This window comes from Corylus avellana, chromosome 9 (assembly GCF_965113065.1).
Source record: "Corylus avellana chromosome 9, dhCorAvel1.hap1.2, whole genome shotgun sequence".
NCBI lineage: Eukaryota > Viridiplantae > Streptophyta > Magnoliopsida > Fagales > Betulaceae > Corylus > Corylus avellana.
In genome coordinates, this window is record NC_142498.1 from 18,147,935 (window position 1) to 18,167,548 (window position 19,614).

At 35.9% G+C, this 19,614-nt stretch overlaps 4 protein-coding genes across 4 annotated transcripts; 1 reads left to right on the top strand and 3 right to left on the bottom strand.

The window, feature by feature from the left end:
* Window positions 1-580: 580 nt before the first annotated feature.
* On the top strand, window positions 581-1,534 carry TT1 (C2H2 and C2HC zinc fingers superfamily protein). Its single transcript, XM_059605684.2, has 2 exons — window positions 581-977; window positions 1,091-1,534. Exons 1-2 carry the CDS (start codon window positions 627-629, stop codon window positions 1,532-1,534), a joined length of 795 nt encoding a protein of 264 aa, XP_059461667.1. The 5' UTR covers window positions 581-626.
* A 1,297-nt stretch (window positions 1,535-2,831) lies between these two features.
* On the bottom strand, window positions 2,832-4,668 carry LOC132189686 (7-deoxyloganetin glucosyltransferase). Its single transcript, XM_059604453.2, has 2 exons — window positions 4,064-4,668; window positions 2,832-3,972 (listed from the first exon to the last, which is right to left on the bottom strand). The coding sequence occupies exons 1-2, from the start codon at window positions 4,590-4,592 to the stop codon at window positions 3,035-3,037; spliced, it is 1,467 nt and encodes a 488-aa protein (XP_059460436.2). The 5' UTR covers window positions 4,593-4,668; the 3' UTR covers window positions 2,832-3,034.
* Window positions 4,669-10,951: 6,283 nt separating this feature from the next.
* On the bottom strand, window positions 10,952-13,086 carry LOC132190010 (7-deoxyloganetin glucosyltransferase-like). The gene is made up of 2 exons (XM_059604882.2): window positions 12,510-13,086; window positions 10,952-12,321 (listed from the first exon to the last, which is right to left on the bottom strand). The coding sequence occupies exons 1-2, from the start codon at window positions 13,024-13,026 to the stop codon at window positions 11,399-11,401; spliced, it is 1,440 nt and encodes a 479-aa protein (XP_059460865.1). The 5' UTR covers window positions 13,027-13,086; the 3' UTR covers window positions 10,952-11,398.
* A 4,884-nt stretch (window positions 13,087-17,970) lies between these two features.
* LOC132189664 (7-deoxyloganetin glucosyltransferase) lies at window positions 17,971-19,614 on the bottom strand (the record flags this gene model as incomplete). Its single annotated transcript, XM_059604426.2, is given in 2 exon segments — window positions 17,971-19,034; window positions 19,126-19,614. Coding segments are annotated over 2 exon segments (1,427 nt in total), but the record flags the coding sequence as incomplete, so codon positions are not given.

Genomic DNA, 19,614 nt, shown 5'->3' on the forward strand with positions numbered 1-19,614 from the left:
ATAATTAATATAGCATATATATTGAAACATCACACAATTCAAAAGTTTAAGGTTATGGGTTTGGCCCAACAATAATATATTAATCTCTCCCACTTCTTACATTTTTCTATGTAAAACTCTATCTTTTAATTTTTACCCTCACACATTATACTTAATAGAATGCAATCTAGCTCTTTCAAACAGTACTATATATATATATATATATATATATATATATATATATATGCTAGGGTTGACTGTTGAGAGCTAACCAGTAACCAGAACAAATAATAAGTTGCCAATGATTTTCAACCCTCTGCGGTGCATTCTTGCTAAATCAGAAGCCATGGGCCACAGAAATTAATAAGTTTTTTCCTTCAATACCTAAAACAGATAAACAGTACATGCAGGAGGGTATTATGACCCCCTACAACAAAGGTTCTTTTCATTGAACTGCAATATTCTCCAGCCACCTCCTCCCTCTCTCTCTCTCTCACTCCTCAGCTTTACCTCAAATCTTAATACCACCCTTCAAGCAAGGCTACCAGAGCTTACAATCTCGTTATAAGAGCCTCTTAATTTGCCCTACTACTTACTTGCTCAGACACCCACAACCTTTACTTGTATTGCTCTTAATTAACAAAACCATGAAACCCTTCGAAATCCCATTTACCTTTCGCCCGCGGCTACCTTCTCCTTCAGATCATACTCAGCCCCTCAATCTTTTTCCAACCATGGCCCAGAATTCCAATCTTCATCATTCTCTACCTTTCTCTACAGCAGACGAAAACCCTAAAGAGGATATCACCGTGGCCTTAAACATTGGCCTTCCTAATTATAATTCCACCCCCTCAATTGATCCAGACCAAACGGGAAATGCAACTATTGTAGCAGCTAATAATTATTGGATACCTACTACTGAAGAAATCGAAATTGGGTTCACTCATTTTTCTTGCCATCTCTGCTTCAAAACCTTCAACCGCTACAACAATCTTCAGGTGCAATTGTTTAATTACTTTTTTGCCAAGTAACTTACTGCTCAAGTAACATGTGAAAGTTTGCTAACGTTAATTTCCATGATTTTAAAATTTTTGATGGTATATACATATAGATGCACATGTGGGGGCATGGATCGGAGTATCGGAGGGGGCCGGAGTCGCTGAAGGGAGGAAGGCGGAAGGGGGGGCCAATGTTGGGGAATATTCCATGCTATTGTTGCGCAGAAGGGTGCAAGAACAACATAAGCCACCCGAGAGCGAAGCCTCTGAAAGATTTCCGAACGTTGCAAAACCATTACAAGAGGAAGCACGGGATGAAGCCCTTCTCGTGTCGCAAGTGCGGGAAGCTCTTGGCGGTGAAAGGTGACTGGCGAACCCACGAGAAGAATTGTGGCAAGCGCTGGCTCTGCACGTGTGGCTCTGACTTCAAGCACAAGAGATCGCTCAAAGACCACATTAAATCGTTTGGTTCTGCTCACACTCCATTTCCTCCTTTTTTCCAGGGTCTTGAGGTACTCAAAACACACCCACCGGAATCCTTGTTTATTCTAAATTAATTAACCTAGTTAACTGTTTTTTTTTTTTATAATCAACCTAGTTAACTGTTAATGTACGTGTTTTAGGACTCATTTTTGCTTTTTAGCAAAAAAAAAAAAAAACGTTTGGACGGTGTCATAATCTAGTGATTACGCTGTCCGGCGTTTTAACATGTACGTTGTACTCTTTTTCCATCGTTTTGCTCTCTTGAAAATGAAATTTCAGCTAATATGCTGTATACATGCTGAGGAAAACGGTCACTACAAAAAAAACTTGGTACGCTTGGTATTTAACCACGCCTAAAAAGGTGTGCAGGTGTTTACAAAAAAGGGGGGTTGTTTGAACAGTGACGTCCTTTGAGAGGACATGCCATTTTAATATTCGACGACGTCATTCACTGTTGAAACTATGTTGTCTCTCTAAGAGACGTCGTTTCAATAGTACAACGATAATCCAACAAAACGGTGCAGCGTTTATGGGAAGGAAAATCAGCCTGCTTTATTCATTAACAAAAAAGAAAAGAAAAATTGCTTCTATTTTTATTTTATTTAATTTAATTTTAGGTACAGAGAAGGAATAGTCATATAGTAGCTAGTATAGAGGAGACCTACAAGAGAGGGAAGACTGGAAGAGCCAGAGGGGTGGCCCCTACTCTGCGAGCGGGATGAATCACCTGGGGGGAGACCCACCCCGTTCGCGAGACCCTCTTTGAGTCGCCCCCAAAGGGCCCAAACCAGCTGGCTTGGATCACCAAGGCCCAAGAGGAAGACCCACGCACTCTTGCTCTAGTGAACAACTCGCCCAAGATGTACAGACCTTGTGTGACCCCATCAAGAAAAGGGTGAGAAAGTAAATTAAGGACCTTGTGTGAATAACAACTCATTCAACGACGAACGGCCCACCAAATGCGATATTCAAAAAATAAACACTTGAGATTTGGGAGTTTGTATAGCAATATTTATATGAGAAATAAGGGCTGCTTAATGACCAAATCAAACAATAGTTTCACTTTTTTCTTAAAAGAATTTAGGTATGTACGTCATTAAATTTTAATAATAATTTATTTACAAATTTTTTGTTAAAGTAATAAAATTTTATATATAAATTTTTATATTTTGATTACTATTTTAAATGAATTTTTGATGAATATGTATATTTAATTTTTAATTGTTGAAATATAAAACTGTATTATCTTGCCCCATAAACTAAAATACTGGCCTCATTAGTCATTACTATAACAAAATAAGATAGTAGAAAAATAAAATTAAATACGATTTCTAAACTTATTAATTTTTTTTCCAATATTAAAGCCGTTTTGTACAAGCATATATAATTTTATATCATATAATACGAGAGAATAATAAAAAATAAAAAGACAGGGCAATATTAATGGAAAGACAAACAACCCCTACAGGATGATGGAGAATCCAAAGACAAAAAAATTTGTCGGCCTGTTCACGAGACAAACTTATTATTAAATGTAAACATTAACCTTAAATCAGTCTAATGTAAGCCCTCCATCAATCTCGTGCAGATAAAAGAACTTCGTTAATCACTTTGTCAAGATTCACGTAAGATGACCCGGTAGGCTTATTACTGGTCTCCTCTGCCAACTTCTTCCAATCCTCAGCTTTCTTCTTCAACTCTTTCCCCTTATCTCCCACCATCAGCTCTCTCACAAGGCTCTCTATTTCTCCTCTCTTAGCGCCACCATCAATCTCCATGCCTATGCCCCACTCATTGCAAGAGTATCGGCAATTGGTTTGCTGCTCGGCGAAGAAGGGCCAAGAGATGATTGGCACTCCGCCGCACACGCTTTCAATCGTGGAATTCCACCCACTGTGTGTTAAGAACCCTCCTATGGATGGATGGCTGAGAACTGCTTCTTGAGGACACCAATTTGCCAATAGACCCCTTTCTTTTATGTCTTCTTCGAACTCCGGTGGAAGAATGGCGGAATCACCATCCACAAGATCAGGCCTTTTTATCCACAAGAATTTTTGGTTGCTATTTGCAAGCCCCCAAGCAAACTCAATTAATTGGTCGCCTGTCATGACCATTATGCTTCCAAAATTTATGTAAACGACGGAGTTGGGTTCTTTTTCGTCTAGCCATTCAAGACACCTAGCTTCTTCTTTCCAAAGATTTGAGCCAATTGATTTAAGATCATTATCCGGGATCTGATTTTGGAGAAGATGCACGGGACCAATAGAGTAAATTGGAGGAAACATGGACGAAAGTGCGTCTAACACTTCATGCTCCAATGCATCAAAAGTATTGAAGATGAGAGCTGAAGCTTTCCGGGCTCTCTCGCTTTCAACCATTGCAAAATCTAGCACAATATCATCTGGGTCTGTTGTTCTAATGAAGGTCGGAAGATCTTTCAGGCGAATACCGCTCATACCCGGAATCCAATCTATCACCGTATCTAAATACCCATTCGTTAAGTAGCTCGCATCTGCACAACAAATTAAGAAACTCAATAAGTAAAATTACACCTGAAATTGGGCATGTTTCACTAATAAATGAAATGTGGTGGATTATTATACCTTTGAGTGGTGTTAGACCCTTCTCAATGAGATTGCGATATTGAACGTAGCCCATGAACCCACATGCGCTAGTTGTACAGAAAAGAACCTCAGGGATGCCCAGCTCTGCTGCGGCGTCTAGAGTGAAGCTCATGATACCATCGGAAACTACGCAAGTGACAGGAGGGACGTTGGAAGAAGCGGTGTCGTTTAGTCTCGAGAGAAGGCTTCTAAAGGGAGCTAAGCAATGCATTTTTGTAGAGCGGCATAGGGAAGGTATGTCTTGGGTGGCTTCGACGTCGGACTGAGGAAGACCATCGGGAATGGTCTCGAATCGGAAAGAGGGGAGGCCGTCGAGGGAGTTGGGGCCTCGGGATTTGAGGAGGCGTTTGTGGTTGAACTCGGTGTTGACGAAGGTGACATGAAAGCCTCTGAAGTGGAGGATTTTGGCCACCTTTAGCATGGGGTTGATGTGGCCTTGGGCGGGGAAGGGGATGCAAACTGCATGGGGCTTCTCTGTTATGCCGATGGAACCCATGATATCTCTCATACGTACAGCTGAAAATGGTATGGATATTAGATATATGACTCTTCAATCTTCATAATACAACTGCCTTTCTTGTGATTTTATAGAGACAGAATGTGAACATTACCACATCTATTTTATATTATCGTAATTTTATATCTGAAAATATGACGTCGTTTAAGTATGTTTTTAGATTTGTTACTAAAAAAAAATCTTTTTTATAGGACTCTACATTATTCTATTCTAACTTTGTATACCAACTTCAATACTTCATAATGAAGCCAGAAAGTTATGGAACTCCATATATATAGGGTGTGTCCTTTGCAGGTGCATGATTTTGAAAGTGGGATTGTTATCGTACTCAGATATTATATAGATTGAAGCAATTCTATAAACTCATTAATTCTTATACAATTTGTGTTTAACTTGGCTGACGTGAATTAATTATTGTTCATAAATTATTATATCAATCTTTATATAAAAATTGAATTTTTATATTTATTCTATCAATTAACATTACGTGTTCTAAATGGCTTATTATATTTTCAACAGTTTAGAAAAGTAATTGTGTAAAACAAGACATATCAATCTACATGAGTGTGACCATGTGAAGACAAAGATTATTCAAAAGGAATATAGGAATATAGTAGACCCATAATGATCATTGAATTTTTACCTGATATTTGCAAAAAAATTAATTATTTAAATTATTATAGGTTCATTCAGCAGATAGAGCCAGCATATATATATATATATATATATATATATATATATATATATATATATATATCAACAGTCACAACTCACCGGATAAAGATCCAATGATCCATGGAATTTAAATAGTCTAATATGGTCGGAATTCTGACCCTTTTGAAATGATATAAATTTCCTATAAATTAAAATGTATAAATTCTTTTAATTTAATTTCTAAAAATATTATATATTTTTCAAACATATAAAAAACATGAACTATTAAAAAACTATATCCTTTTCACGTATTAAAGTAAAACAAACGACACAGTTGATTTGTTTTTTTTTTTTTTTTTTAACAATCCAATTTATAAAAAAATTATATCCTTTGAAAAATGGGAAGGCATGCAAGCACTCCTAAGTCCATTTTGGGATTTGCATTAGAGAACTTAAAAAGTACTTTTAATACCTAAAAAAACAGCGTCAAACAAAAGCTGGTATATTTGGTAAAAAATTATAAAAGTATATTTTTGCATTTTTTTTATTCTAATAATAGCCGAAAACGTATTTTTGACAAAAACTTAAAAATTAACACTTTTACCAAAACGTATTTTTTGACTTAAATATTCGATTCCTAAAATGCAATCCCAATCATGCTGGCGGCTTCAACAAATAGTCAAGTGCTCTCAACTTGCATCCTACAAACGTGGACGACTTGTCGCCACGGAATAGTTTACAAGTTGCGGGGCTGGCCATTAAATGCAATACGACATCTCCATACGGTCAAACATTAAAAACAGAGAAATGTTTCGTCCTTGAATTATCGGTTGGATCTCCTGAAATTGCTAGGAGAATTTTAGTTTCTGAAATTTTAGATTTAAGCTATTCATTTTCATCCAAAAGCTATTATCTTGTCACGTATTCCACTATTAATAAAATAATAAAATAATGATGATTATTAATATCATTAATATCATTAAAATTTTATTATTATTTTGTTAGTAGTAGGATACGTGGTAGAATAATGACTCTTGAATAAAAATAAATAGCCTAAATTTACAATTTCAAAAATTAAAATTTCTCTAAAAATTCAAGGATCCGAATCCGTGTACCTGGACCAGAAAACCACTTGCGAGGGGGACAGGTGCTGCTGGGGACACAGACGAATACATCACGTGACGGAGAGAGGACGAACAGGGTAGCAAGTGGCTTCTCATCTCTCATGATCAGTTGTCAAATACTCATTTACATAAAAGAATTTTGAAAATTATTTTTAGAATAATATCTTTTATCTAATTTATTTTGTATTTATTTTTTCTTCAAATATTTTGGGTGGAAAGTATTCAAACATACCTTATATAAAAATCATTTCTGTATTATTTTAGACTTATTTTTTGTTTACTTTTTTTGGGTTCCTATAATTTTTCTCTTTTTTATTTGTCATTTTATCTTTTCTTACTTTTATTTTCAATTTTTAACTGTTACATTTTATTACTATCATACATGGGTGGATCTTCGGCCATTCGTCCCCCCAAAATTTGTATAAATTTGCTTAAAATATACCTATTCTATCAATTTGTCCTCCCAAAATAATATTTGTGTCCTCCCATAATAATATTTCTATCTCATTTTATTTTATTTTTTTAAGTTTTGCCCCCTCAAAATAATATTTGTGCCCCCTTAATTTTTTTTTTTTTTTTTTTAGTTTACCACCTCTTTCAACATAAAAAACCTCTAATATCCTATGCATTTTGTTTCCCTTCATATTCTAGTTCGCTTTTAACCAGAAGCTCAATTTCGTTTGAGACTCTGATTGAATATATAAAATGAAAAGTTAAATGTTTTAGGTTTTTTGAGTAGCTTTTAACCAACAATTAGTTACCATTGTTTGGCTCGACTCTTAGCATTGTTGTTATTTGGAGCTTCGGAAAATTGTTAGGAAAAAAAAAAGAATACACACTCAAATGTACCATTTTTCTTAAACCCTATAGATCGTGTTTAGTTTATTTTGCTAATTATTTATATTATTGTGTGTTTGTGATGTCATGAGATTAAATTCAAGACTTTTATACATTTATTTTATATAAACACACAAACATGTATAAAGTTATCATATGTACTTTTGTATTTATATAAGTCGTCCATCTCCTTAGCCCCCCAAAATAAAAGAAGTCGCCCCCACCCCCCGGGCCCGCTATTATACATTATGAGAACCATCATAATTTTACCCCGACGTCGTAACTTTGGTGCAAGTGTCAAATCGAAGGAATTACAGATGTGTTGTGTTGTGCTGTCTTCCTCGCTATCTTATTCCCTCGTCGGAAAAAATTGTTGACTCTCTGTCTCTCCATAAGCACGGCCCAGAATCTTCTACTCGATGGAAGAATTTGTGCATTATGGCAATAGCGCGTCTGTGAAGAAATGATAAGGTTATTAAAATTTTTTATTAAAAAATAAGAATTAAAATGACGTAAAACTTATTTATTAGATATAATCAAACTAATTAATCAAGAGAAATGCTACGAATATTGATAAATTAATCCCACATTATTTTGATATCAATTTTTTAATAAAAAATATTTAGTATTCGTAGCAATATTTCTCATAATGCAGACCTTGCCAAAAGCCAGCTGACTAAATAACACGAGACTATTTACTATTAAGTGACACCATTCAAGCCACAATAGAATAATTCAATCGGCTGGAGGCTATGCCTTATAAAATAGAGGTTACTAGTTTAAATTTCTTACGTTTTTTTCCTCATTTTTTTTGGATATGTAAATAAAAAAGAAAAAAAGAAAAAAGAAAAAGTGACACCATTCAAATATTTGAGGGTGCGCCAGCGGTTTTCGCCATCTAGGTCCCTCTTGAGCAGTCCCTTGCGAGTTTGTGCTATTATGGTCACGCCCAAATAGAATAACCACAATTTAACACTGCTAAAGCGCCTAAAAGGTAAAACAAAAAAAGTATACTTTTTTATACTAAATATTTTTACTTTTTCTCACATGTATCACTTTCAACTACACTAACAGGTCATGGCTACAGAAACGGACCATTGCCAAACATATCACAATCGTTTTGTTACTCGCCCACATGAAGTAACCTATTGGCTGTCACCCACATGCAAAAGCTGCATTCTACTTGATTGAATCAATATTTCAATGATTTCTGTAGATTTGAAATTGATTGAAACGGTAATTTTTCGTAGATATTGTCTTACAATAACTATAGAGGTTATCGTATATGTCATAGATAATATTTAAGTTGTGAAGATTGCAAATTGTATTTTTAATATTGTACGAAGCATTTTGCCTAATTTGATTGTTATATCAATGAAGATGTAATTCGTTAAAAATAAAATAAAATAAAATAAAAATCTTTACAAATCGTAAAATAATGATTTGGTGGATTTGTATTTTCAATTATTGTGAGAGAGTTAATGTCAGATTCATGTCTAAAGAAATGTTAGGACAAATTGAATTGTCGAGTTACATGAAGCTACAAATTGAATAATGTCTCTATACACTGTCAAGTCTTTTCTATTAGTGTGTTATCAATCACAATCCTTTTTGCTGCCTATATCATTGTGACAATTCTTCTTTATACATGATAAGATTTTAAGCATCCAATGGATGTCTACATCAACCATCATCTTAGGCTAGTGAAGTTTTTTTTTTTTCCCAATAATAGGCATCATTAAGGAGAAAATATCTTCTAGTAGGCTCACTCCTTTTCACACTTATTTACAACATTATCCTTACCACTCATTGAACGACACATGTACACACCATTTTTGCAAGTAAGGATAAAAGGAGATAGGAGAGAAAGATAAGGGGTTCTTCTCCTTCGTCCACGAAAGACCTCTCTAGCAAAGACCTAGAGACAGAGTCTTTCTCCCACACGCCTCTCTCTCTCTCTCTCATATATCTTGCTTTAACGATCCTCTTTTCTTATTTCTTGTATACCTCACTCAATACATACTAATTCATAGATATTAGAGGTAAATCTACATTATATTTTTTATCCATAAATCAAGATACCAACTTAAACGTCGAAGAGTCTTTGTCTTTAATTGAAGACCTTCTTACCTTGTTTTTGTTTTACGGGAACTTCATTGCCGTACAAGAGCTTCTTCACGGCTTAGTCATCAAGAAAATAGCTGGGTAGTAAATTCTTAAAACAAAAAAAAGGCTCCAATAATTAATAAGACTATGCGTATGAACACCTTTTCTAAAAAAATTCAATTGACCCCAAATAACACCCAAAGGGTGAATAAGTGTTTTATAAAAAAATACCATAACCACGTGTAACGATCACAAAAAAATATAAAGCAATAAATAAATCAACACACAAGATTACAATGATGAAGTGAAAATCCATTGAAGAACTCCTCCATTATAAAACTACTTCGGGATAGCCAAACACAAGAAACTTAGAAGAATTCAATTACAAGTATAGCACACAACTTTTGCAACAAACACCTCACTTGTATCATGGCAAACAACTTGTTTACTTCTACAACAATAGCTCCATAATCTCACAATATTAATAAAAGTTTACATTATATCTTTACATGAAAAATTAGACTTTAACATACTATGTAGACATAAGTGGCTAAGTGCCATAGGCGGCACGATAACTAATACATCATAAGTGCATAATAGCCCATGTACAAAAATGATTTACAACAAAAGATAGACTAAAGAGACTAGACTAACAAAACCAAAGGAAACTAAAGCCCTGAACCATAATAACCCAAATACAAGCCTATCGTTTCATGATCTTCTTCCTCTATACATGCAACAATAATATTTATGTGATTATAGGGTTACCACAATAACATATATGGATATGTAAGTCTACAATCTCAGTCTTTCATAGAAAATATTTTTGTTATGAGTTTACAATAATAACTACGATATGCTTTCCAATTTATCAAAGCAAATCATAGTTGAAAACATAAGTACTATTACAAAGTTTGTAAATACATAAAATTTTTTGGTCCTTTCCTTATTCATGTCTTTATTATATAGTACCTTAGCTGTGTATATATATATATATATATATATATATATATATATATTTCACATCCTGCTCTACAAATATATACACATGCATGTAAGCTCTTAACATATATATCTTGTATATCATATAACTCAGCTACGCATATATACATACAATATTCAACAACTCATCAAGTGAAACACATGCATACATCTTAAGCAAGAAAACAGTTCATAAACATCGATACAAATCTCATATATCATGCAATACATTCTTATCTTATTCACATTTTATTTTTCATTATATTGACAAAAACTTCTCCTTTGTTGCTCAACTATTGCTGACGAGGACTTTCTCCCTTGTTGTCCAACAATGTTAACTTATTCACATTTGAATACCACTAGTACTGTGATCAATAATTTCTTTTCCCTAACTTTCACGTCACGTGGCTCTTGGAGAAATCCAACAACTCTGTTGGACCGAATACGACTAGCAATAAAACCCAGTGACCGTCGATTTCAGAATATAGTAAAAATGTCCTACATGATCTTTAATGCTGAAAGCCTGAACAGATAAGCCTACATAACAATAATAATAATAATTCTCAAAACAATTATGAAGAATTGAATTGAAGAATATGACAAATTTGCAGTATCTTAGATTGTTCTAGGAAACAAAGTTACAACAGGCTCTACATGCTCATCGAATGTAAACAAACTTTAACAGACACAAAAATAAAATAAAATAAAAATTACGGAAAAAATGTAAAATTAGTGCATGTAGTTTACTTATTTTGTAATTAGCTCATTGTAATATTAAAATGAACTCAGGGGTCTCTGAAGTATGCCAAAAACAAAATTTCCTATCTATAGTCAAATTCCATCTATTGATTTAATAGATTCTGAGAGCGTGACATGTCAGAGCTAATAAAATTATGACATGTGTTATATTTAAATTAGTGTCACATTTACAGAATCTCTCAAGTCAATGAACGGAATTTAACAATTATTTTTTCTGACATACTTCGAGGATCTCTGAGTTCACTTTAAAGTACACCATAGAGTTAATCGTAAACCAAATAAACTACATAAATTAATTTTGCATTTTTTCCAAAACTTTAGTCAATCTAGTATAACCTAGTCTCTTGCACAGCGAAGAACTTCATTGATCATTTTGTCAAGATTCACGTAGGATGACCCAGTAGGCCCACTGGTGGCCTCCTCCGCCAACTTCTTCCAATCCACAGCTTTCTTCTTCAACTCTTTCCCCTTCTCTCCCACCATCAACTCTCTCACAGCGCTCTCTATTTCTCCTCTCTTAACGCCACCCTCTATCTCCATGCCTATGCCCCACTCATTGCAAGAGTACCGGCAATTGGTTTGTTGATCATGTAAGAAAGGCCAAGAGATAATTGGTACTCCGCCGCACACGCTTTCAATCGTGGAATTCCACCCACTGTGCGTTAAGAACCCTCCGATGGATGGATGACTGAGAACTTGTTCTTGAGGACACCAACTTACCAATAGACCCCTTTCTTCGATCTCTGCTAAGAACTCCGATGAAAAAATGGCGGAATCACCCTCCACAAGATCAGGCCTTATTATCCACAAGAATGTTTGGTTGCTATTGGCAATCCCCCAAGCAAACTCGATTAATTGGTCGCTTGTCAAGACCGTGAGGCTCCCGAAATTCACGTAAACAACGGAGTTGGGTTCTTTTTTGTCAAGCCATTCGAGACACCCAGATTCTTCTTTCCATAGATTTGAGCCAATTGATTTAAGATCATTATCCGGGATCTGATTCAGGAGAAGTTGCAGGGGACCAATGGAGTAAATAGGAGGAAACATGGACGAGAGTGCATCTAACACTTGATGCTCTAAGGCATCAAACGTATTGAAGATGAGAGCTGAAGCTTTTTGAGATCTCTCGCATTCAACCATTGTAAAATTGAGCAGAATATCATCTGGGTCCATGGTTCTATTGAAGGTGGGAAGATCCTTCACGCGAATATCTTTCATACCTGGAATCCAATTTATCACCGTATCTAAATTGCACGCATCTGCACAACAAATTTACGGAATTAATATTTTGGTTGCTCACATTCACTAATAAATGACATGTGCGGTTGATGTTTAGCCGAAGATTAATTACCAACAAAATTAAAAAAAAAAAAAAAAAAAAAAAAAAAAAAAAAGGGCAAGAACAATGAAAGAGTCGAAGCTAGTTGTGCTTGGTGGATTTGTATACCTTTGAACGATGCTAGACCCTTCTCAATGAGACGGCGATATTGAGCGTAGCCCATGAACCCACATGCACTTGTTGTCCAGAAAAGAACATCAGGGATGCCCAGCTCTGCTGCTGCGTCTAGAGTGAAGCTCATGGCGCCATCCGAAACTATGCAAGTGACTGGAGGGACGATGGATGAAGCAGTGTCGTTGAGTTTCGCGAGAAGAGTTCTAAAGGGAGCTACGCAATGTTTTGTTGTAGATTCGCATAGGGATGGTGGGTCTCGCTTGGCTTCGACGTCGGAGTCGGGAAGGCCGTCGGGAATGGTTTCGAATCGAAAGGAGGGGAGGCCGTCAAGGGAGTTGGAGCCTCGGGATTTGAGGAGGCGTTTATGGTTGAACTCAGTGTTGACAAAGGTGATGTGGAAGCCTCTGAAGTGGAGGATTTTGGCCATGTTTAGCATGGGGTTGATGTGGCCTTGAGCTGGGATGGGGATGCAAACTGCATGGGGCTTCTCTGTTATGGCCGTGTCACCCATATTGTCTCTCAACTGAAAATGGGAGGATTGATTGATTCCGTTCCTGATACAAGTACTGGCTTAATTTGTTTAATTTCTAGAGCAAGAAAAAACAGGTGTACACACCTTTCAGCTCAAATGTTTTATTAATTATTACATATTTAACTTGGTAGTTGGTAAAGGATGTGTCCATTCCACCTGCGCGATCTTAAGAGTTGTTCAATTTCTTGGGTAAACGTGACTCTCTAGCGCACGAGTGGTCCACTTGCCACTGGCTTTTCTGCACCTTTTTGGTTCACGCACTTGGTCTTTGGCATCCCACTCTCTCTCACGCTTCGATCTCCATAGTTGGTTACTTGTTTTTGCCCATCGAGTTCTTCAAGTCTGGTAGCGATCTTGTTGAAGTGTTTTTTGAACACGAAGATATATAGTGCCTCTTGGCTCTTGCTAGTGGCTTTGATCCCCTTTCATTGTTATGGTTCTCATTTCAGTATGCAGCTATAAGTGTTCTTCCTTTCCTTCTCAAACTGCTTTCATTGACTATTGTTGTATTGTTGTATTGCTCTTAATTAGGGGGCAAGTTGGGAAAGAATCTTTTCAATTAAAAAGACTATTTTGCCCTCTTATCCGTTCCCCTCCGTTTCAAAGGAAATGGAGAGGATCCTTTTGGAAGGAAAACAGGAGGCGCGATCTTGAGAGTAGTTGATCAATCTCTTGGGTACGTAAAAGAGGAAAGTATATAAAAAGCAATATATATATATACTTTTTACTTGGTATTTGCAACATATGATGGTCAGGAGTGACGCTGATCTCCGCCATTGTTGAGTTTTGTATTTCTATTCCCTATGGGATCAAATAATATATAATTCTGTTCTTGACGCAGGAGTATAGAAGCTATGACCCGATTTATGTGATTAGTGATCATCCTCTAAGCTCCATTTAGAATTGTGTTTAAGAGGTTTAAAAATGCATTTAACATTCAAAATCTATTAATTTGAAGGAAAAAGTAGTCGTTTGATTAAAAAAAAAAATTAAAAGCATTTTTAATGGTAAAAAAAGCATAAAAATAGTTAAAAACACATTTTTTCACAAAAGCTTAAAAATAATTTTTTTTAAAAAAAACGTTTATTTTTTTAATTTTTATTTAAAAGGTTTATTTCTTAAATGCAATTATAAACATTTTCTTAATCTGTTTGGCATTAGGCAAGCCACCGGTGATTCGACTCAGTTTCCGCAATTCCTTTTCTTTTTAGGAGAATTTTGATAATTTCAAGTAAAAATTAGCATGTGCAAGGCACGTGATATATATTTATATTTTGGATTAAATACTCTATACCCCCCTAAGGTTTTTCAACTTTATTTTTTCCTTCATGTGGTTCCATTTTTATCACAGAAGGTCCCTGTGGTTTTGATAAGTGACTAAACTAGTCCATCCGTTAGTTGACCGTTAGGACTGACACGTGGACCAATCCGACGTCGACATGTGACACATGTTTAATTTTTTTTTTTTTAAAAAAAAAAAATTTAAAAAAATGTATTTAAAAAAAAAAAAAAAAAAAAAAAAAGGGAAAAAATTGTCGGCCACCCCCTTTGGCCATGGCCACCCCCATCTGGCCGGATGCCCAGGGGGTGGCTCGGCCACCCACTAGGCTCCATGGGGGTGGCCGAGCCACCCCTAGTGGGTACTGGGGGTGGTTTCGGCCACCCCCTTGGGCTCCAAGGCCCACCCCATCCAGCCATATGGCCACCCCTAATTTTTTCTGTTTCTTTTTTAAAAAAAATACATTTTTTTAATTTTTAAAAAAATTAAATATGTGCCACGTGTCGATGTCTGATTGGTCCGCGTGTCAGTCCTAATGGTCAACTAACGGATGGACTAATTTGATCATTTATTAAAACTACAGGGACCTCCTGTGATAAAAATGAAATCATAAGAAGAAAAAAATAAAGTTGAAAAACCCTAAAGGGATATGAAGTATTTAACCCTTATATTTTTGGTCTAATTTTAAATCAGATGCTATATACATCATGTATCACTTTTTAAAATGTGGTGGGTTAAGTGAAAATGAGGGGTAAGTTAGAGGGGGGTTTAATACATTTCTCCTACTTAGTTAATGTCCTACTTTTTTTTATCATATTTAATTACTCTCACAATTTTCTTTTACCATATAAATTTTGAGTTAACTCAATATCAACCAACCCTTTCATTGAGCTTATTTCCAAAACCTGGAGAGCTCGTCTCTCCCTCCCCACCTCTCTGTGACTTTTTTTTATTCTTTTATCTTTATTTCCCACGTTGGAAATCGCTTAGAGAGGCTCTCCTCATTCCTCCTCTCATTTTCTGTTGTTTTCTCTTTCTTTCTTTCTTTTTTTCTCTCTATATTTTTTTTCGGCAACTTGGGAGTAAGATCTACTACCATCTGCTCCTCTTCACCGCTCATGCGTCATACTACCGGCATCTCTAGCCTTCTCTGCTCCCACCTTGTTGTCTCTGCCACTGCACACGCATGCCACGCGCCACTATTACACACGTGTGCTACATGTGCCATTACATTTTTATCTAAGATATGTTAAAATCTAATATAAATTTCATATTTTGTTCATAAAAGTCCATATGATAAGATGTCACATCATTTTTTTTTTTTTGTCTTTTTTTCTCCACAATATATATATATATATATATATATATATATATATATGATATCTTGCCATGTAAACTTTTATAGATAAAATATGGAGTTTTTATTAGATTGAATCATTTTTCTTTTCATCCATACTTGTGGGCATGCAGATGTTTTGAGTCATGATTCTAAGAACACTGGCTTGCATGACTGTTCATATACGCCAGGCTTCTTTCTCCTTTTTTTTTTTTTTTTTTTTTTAAAAAAAAAAAAAAATTTAAAATAATAAAATTTTATTATTTTATTATTTTAAAATAATAAGTCACCCTGGCGTGCTAGGGGTGTCAATCCGGTCCGGTTTCTCGGTTTTTTGCCAAAACCGGAACAGGAGTACCCCGGTTCTCGGTTTTGGAAAACCGGAACCGGAACCGGGACCCCAGTTAACCGGGGTCCCGGTTCCAGTAACCGGTTTTTGAAAAAAAATTAGTGTTTGGGGCTTATTTTAGGTATTGGGCCTAAAATAAGCCTATTATTTTTTTTTCATAAGTTAGCTCATTTAAAGAAAAGTTATTAATCTTTTTGTCTAAATTAAAGAAGCTTTATTGTGATTGTTCCAAATAATTAAAAAATAAACCTAAAAAAGCCTAAAAATCCTAAAAAATCAATGCTTTTGCCTATATGAGCCTTAGAAATAAAAATTCAAATTTTTAAAATACCCTAAAAATCGTTTTAAAACCTTCAAAACCGGAAAAGTGAGAAACCTAATTGCCTAAGGTCCTAAACGCTGTGTAAAAGACTAAAAGAATTTATATATATATATATATATATATATATATATATATATATATATAAAATAAGACCCGGTTCCGGTTTTCCCGGTTTTTACCGGGTGCCAAAAACCGGGACCGGAACCGGGGTCCCAGTTTTTTTTTTTTTGCAACCGGTCCCCGGTTTTCCGGTTTTTCGGTCCCAATTCTGGTTTCCCGATTATTTTTGACACCCCTACGGAGTGCAACATGCTGGACATGACGTCTAGCATCACCCAAATGTTTTGCATGGCTAGCATATATAAATGTTGCCAATAATCATAATTAAAAAATATTGTTGGGGAAGAAGAATCTTCTAGCATGGCTCTTAATTAATGAGAACACATACTCTGGATATATCATAAAAGCTGAAACACCCAATTTAATGACCTTTCCCCACCCAGTTGAATAAATCCATATATATCCTACTCAACTAGCCCACATGGCTGAAGCCGAATCCAATGGGATGGACAAGCACCCTCCCCCACACTCTTAATTATTTAATTATAGTTTTCTAACACTCTTAAGAGGGTAGTATTTCTACACTGAACACAATTTTCCTTCGATTCCAATCTAATTTATAAAAACGACGTGTTATTTATGTGTAGAGTTGTAAGACACCTAGCTATTTCTTAACTCTTATTTTTTTGTTAGTTGTTTGTAAACCAGCCCCAGATGTTTGTGTATACATAATAACAAAATAACATATTTTCTTGAACATGTTCTTTATTATGTAAATAACAAATGGAGCCGTAAACATCATTGCAAATGTAAACCCATTATATATATATAGTATATCACATCTTTAGTTAACATAATACATATGCAAGCTAACATGTACTCACTTATCATATTTCTCATGCTCTCATAACACATACCAGATGTCTCATTAGTCAAATGTATACACCAATTAAATCGTCGGTGTTTGCTAAGTGTATATATACCCCCAATTAATTAACAGCATGTTGTTAGCAGTGTTTTATTCTTATACTAGATTCGATGCGGTAAGTGTATATCTTGCATTATATATATATTCTTATACTAGATTCGATGCGGTAAGTGTATATCTTGCATTATATATATATATATATATATATATATATAATAGCTAATATTTACTGCAACATCATCATATATAGTGTATCAACAACATGAGAGTCTATTAAATAGCATTATTCTTTTTTTTTTAATAATAAAATTATAACATAAAAATTATCATTTTGATAAATCGATAGATAGGTGTTGGATTAAAGGTTACTTGCATCGTTGGGCACATCGATAAATATAAAAATCTCATTTTAACTGGGTAACATTTTAATACGTTAATTTTCATCAAGGGACCACTCATAAGTCATATATATCTTCGTACAACATGCAACTAAAAAACAGTCTTTTTCCATTTGAAGGTGCAATCACTGACAAAGAACCATTCAAATGGTCAAATCTCCTTCCATTTCTGAATATATATGACAAATTTGTCGTGCATGATCTTTAAAGATAAGCTACAGAAATATATATATATATAAATCAAGAAACAATAAAAAATTAAAATGAAGAATATGACAAATTAATATGTCGTACATTAGATTGTTCAGGACACAAAGTTTACACCATGCTCTATAAGCTTATTGAATGTGAACAACCTTTAATCAATCCAATAAAATCTAATTTTTTGCACAAAGAAGAACTTCATTGATCATTTTGTCAACATTCACGAAAGACGACCCATTAGGCCTACTGGTGGCCTCCTTGGTCAACTTCTTCCAATCCATGGCCTTCTTCTTCAACTCTTTCCCCTTCTCTCCTACCATCAGCTCTATCACAAGGCTCTCTATTTCTCCTCTCTTAACGCCACCATCAATCTCCATGCCTATGCCCCACTCATTGCAAGAGTATCGGCAATTGGTTTGCTGCTCAGCGAAGAAGGGCCAAGAGATCATTGGTACTCCGCCGCACATGCTTTCAATCGTGGAATTCCACCCACTGTGCGTTAAGAATCCTCCGATGGAAGGATGACTGAGAACTTGTTCTTGAGGACACCAACTTGCCAATAGACTCCTTTCTTCGATGTCTGCTAAGAACTCCGGTGGAAGAACGGCAGAATCGCCCTCCACAAGATCAGGCCTTATTATCCACAAGAATTTTTGGTTGCTATTCGCAAGTCCCCAAGCAAACTCAATTAATTGCTCGCTTGTCATGACCGTTATGCTTCCAAAATTCACGTAAACAACGGAGTTGGGCTCTTTTTTGTCTAACCATTCCAGACACCCATCTTCTTCTTTCCAGAGGTTTGACCCAATTGATTTAAGATCATCATCTGGGATCTGATTTTGGAGAAGATGCAGGGGACCAATGGAGTAAATTGGAGGAAACATGGACGAAAGTGCGTCTAACACTTCATGCTCCAATGCATCAAAAGTATTGAAGATGAGAGCTGAAGCTTTCCGGGCTCTCTCGCTTTCAACCATTGCAAAATCTAGCATATACTCATCTGGGTCTGTTGTTCTAATGAAGGTCGGAAGATCCTTCAGGCGAATACCTTTCATACCCGGAATCCAATCTATCACCGTATCTAAATACCCATTCGTTAAGTAGCTCGCATCTGCACAACAAATTAAGAAACTCAATAAGTAAATTTACACCTGAAATTGGGCATGTTTCACTAATAAATGAAATGTGGTGGATTATTATACCTTTGAGTGGTGTTAGACCCTTCTCAATGAGATTGCGATATTGAACGTAGCCCATGAACCCACATGCGCTAGTTGTCCAGAAAAGAACCTCAGGGATGCCCAGCTCTGCTGCGGCGTCTAGAGTGAAGCTCATGACACCATCGGAAACTACGCAAGTGACAGGAGGGACGTTGGAAGAAGCGGTGTCGTTTAGTCTCGAGAGAAGGCTTCTGAAAGGAGCTAAGCAATGCTTTTTTGTAGAGCGGCATAGGGAAAGTATGTCTTGGGTGGCTTCGACGTCGGACTCAGGAAGGCCGTCGGGAATAGTCTCGAATTGGAAAGAGGGGAGGCCGTCGAGGGAGTTGGGGCCTCGGGATTTGAGGAGGCGTTTGTGGTTGAACTCGGTGTTGACGAAGGTGACATGAAAGCCTCTGAAATGGAGGATTTTGGCCACCTTTAGCATGGGGTTGATGTGGCCTTGGGCGGGGAAGGGGACGCAAACTGCATGGG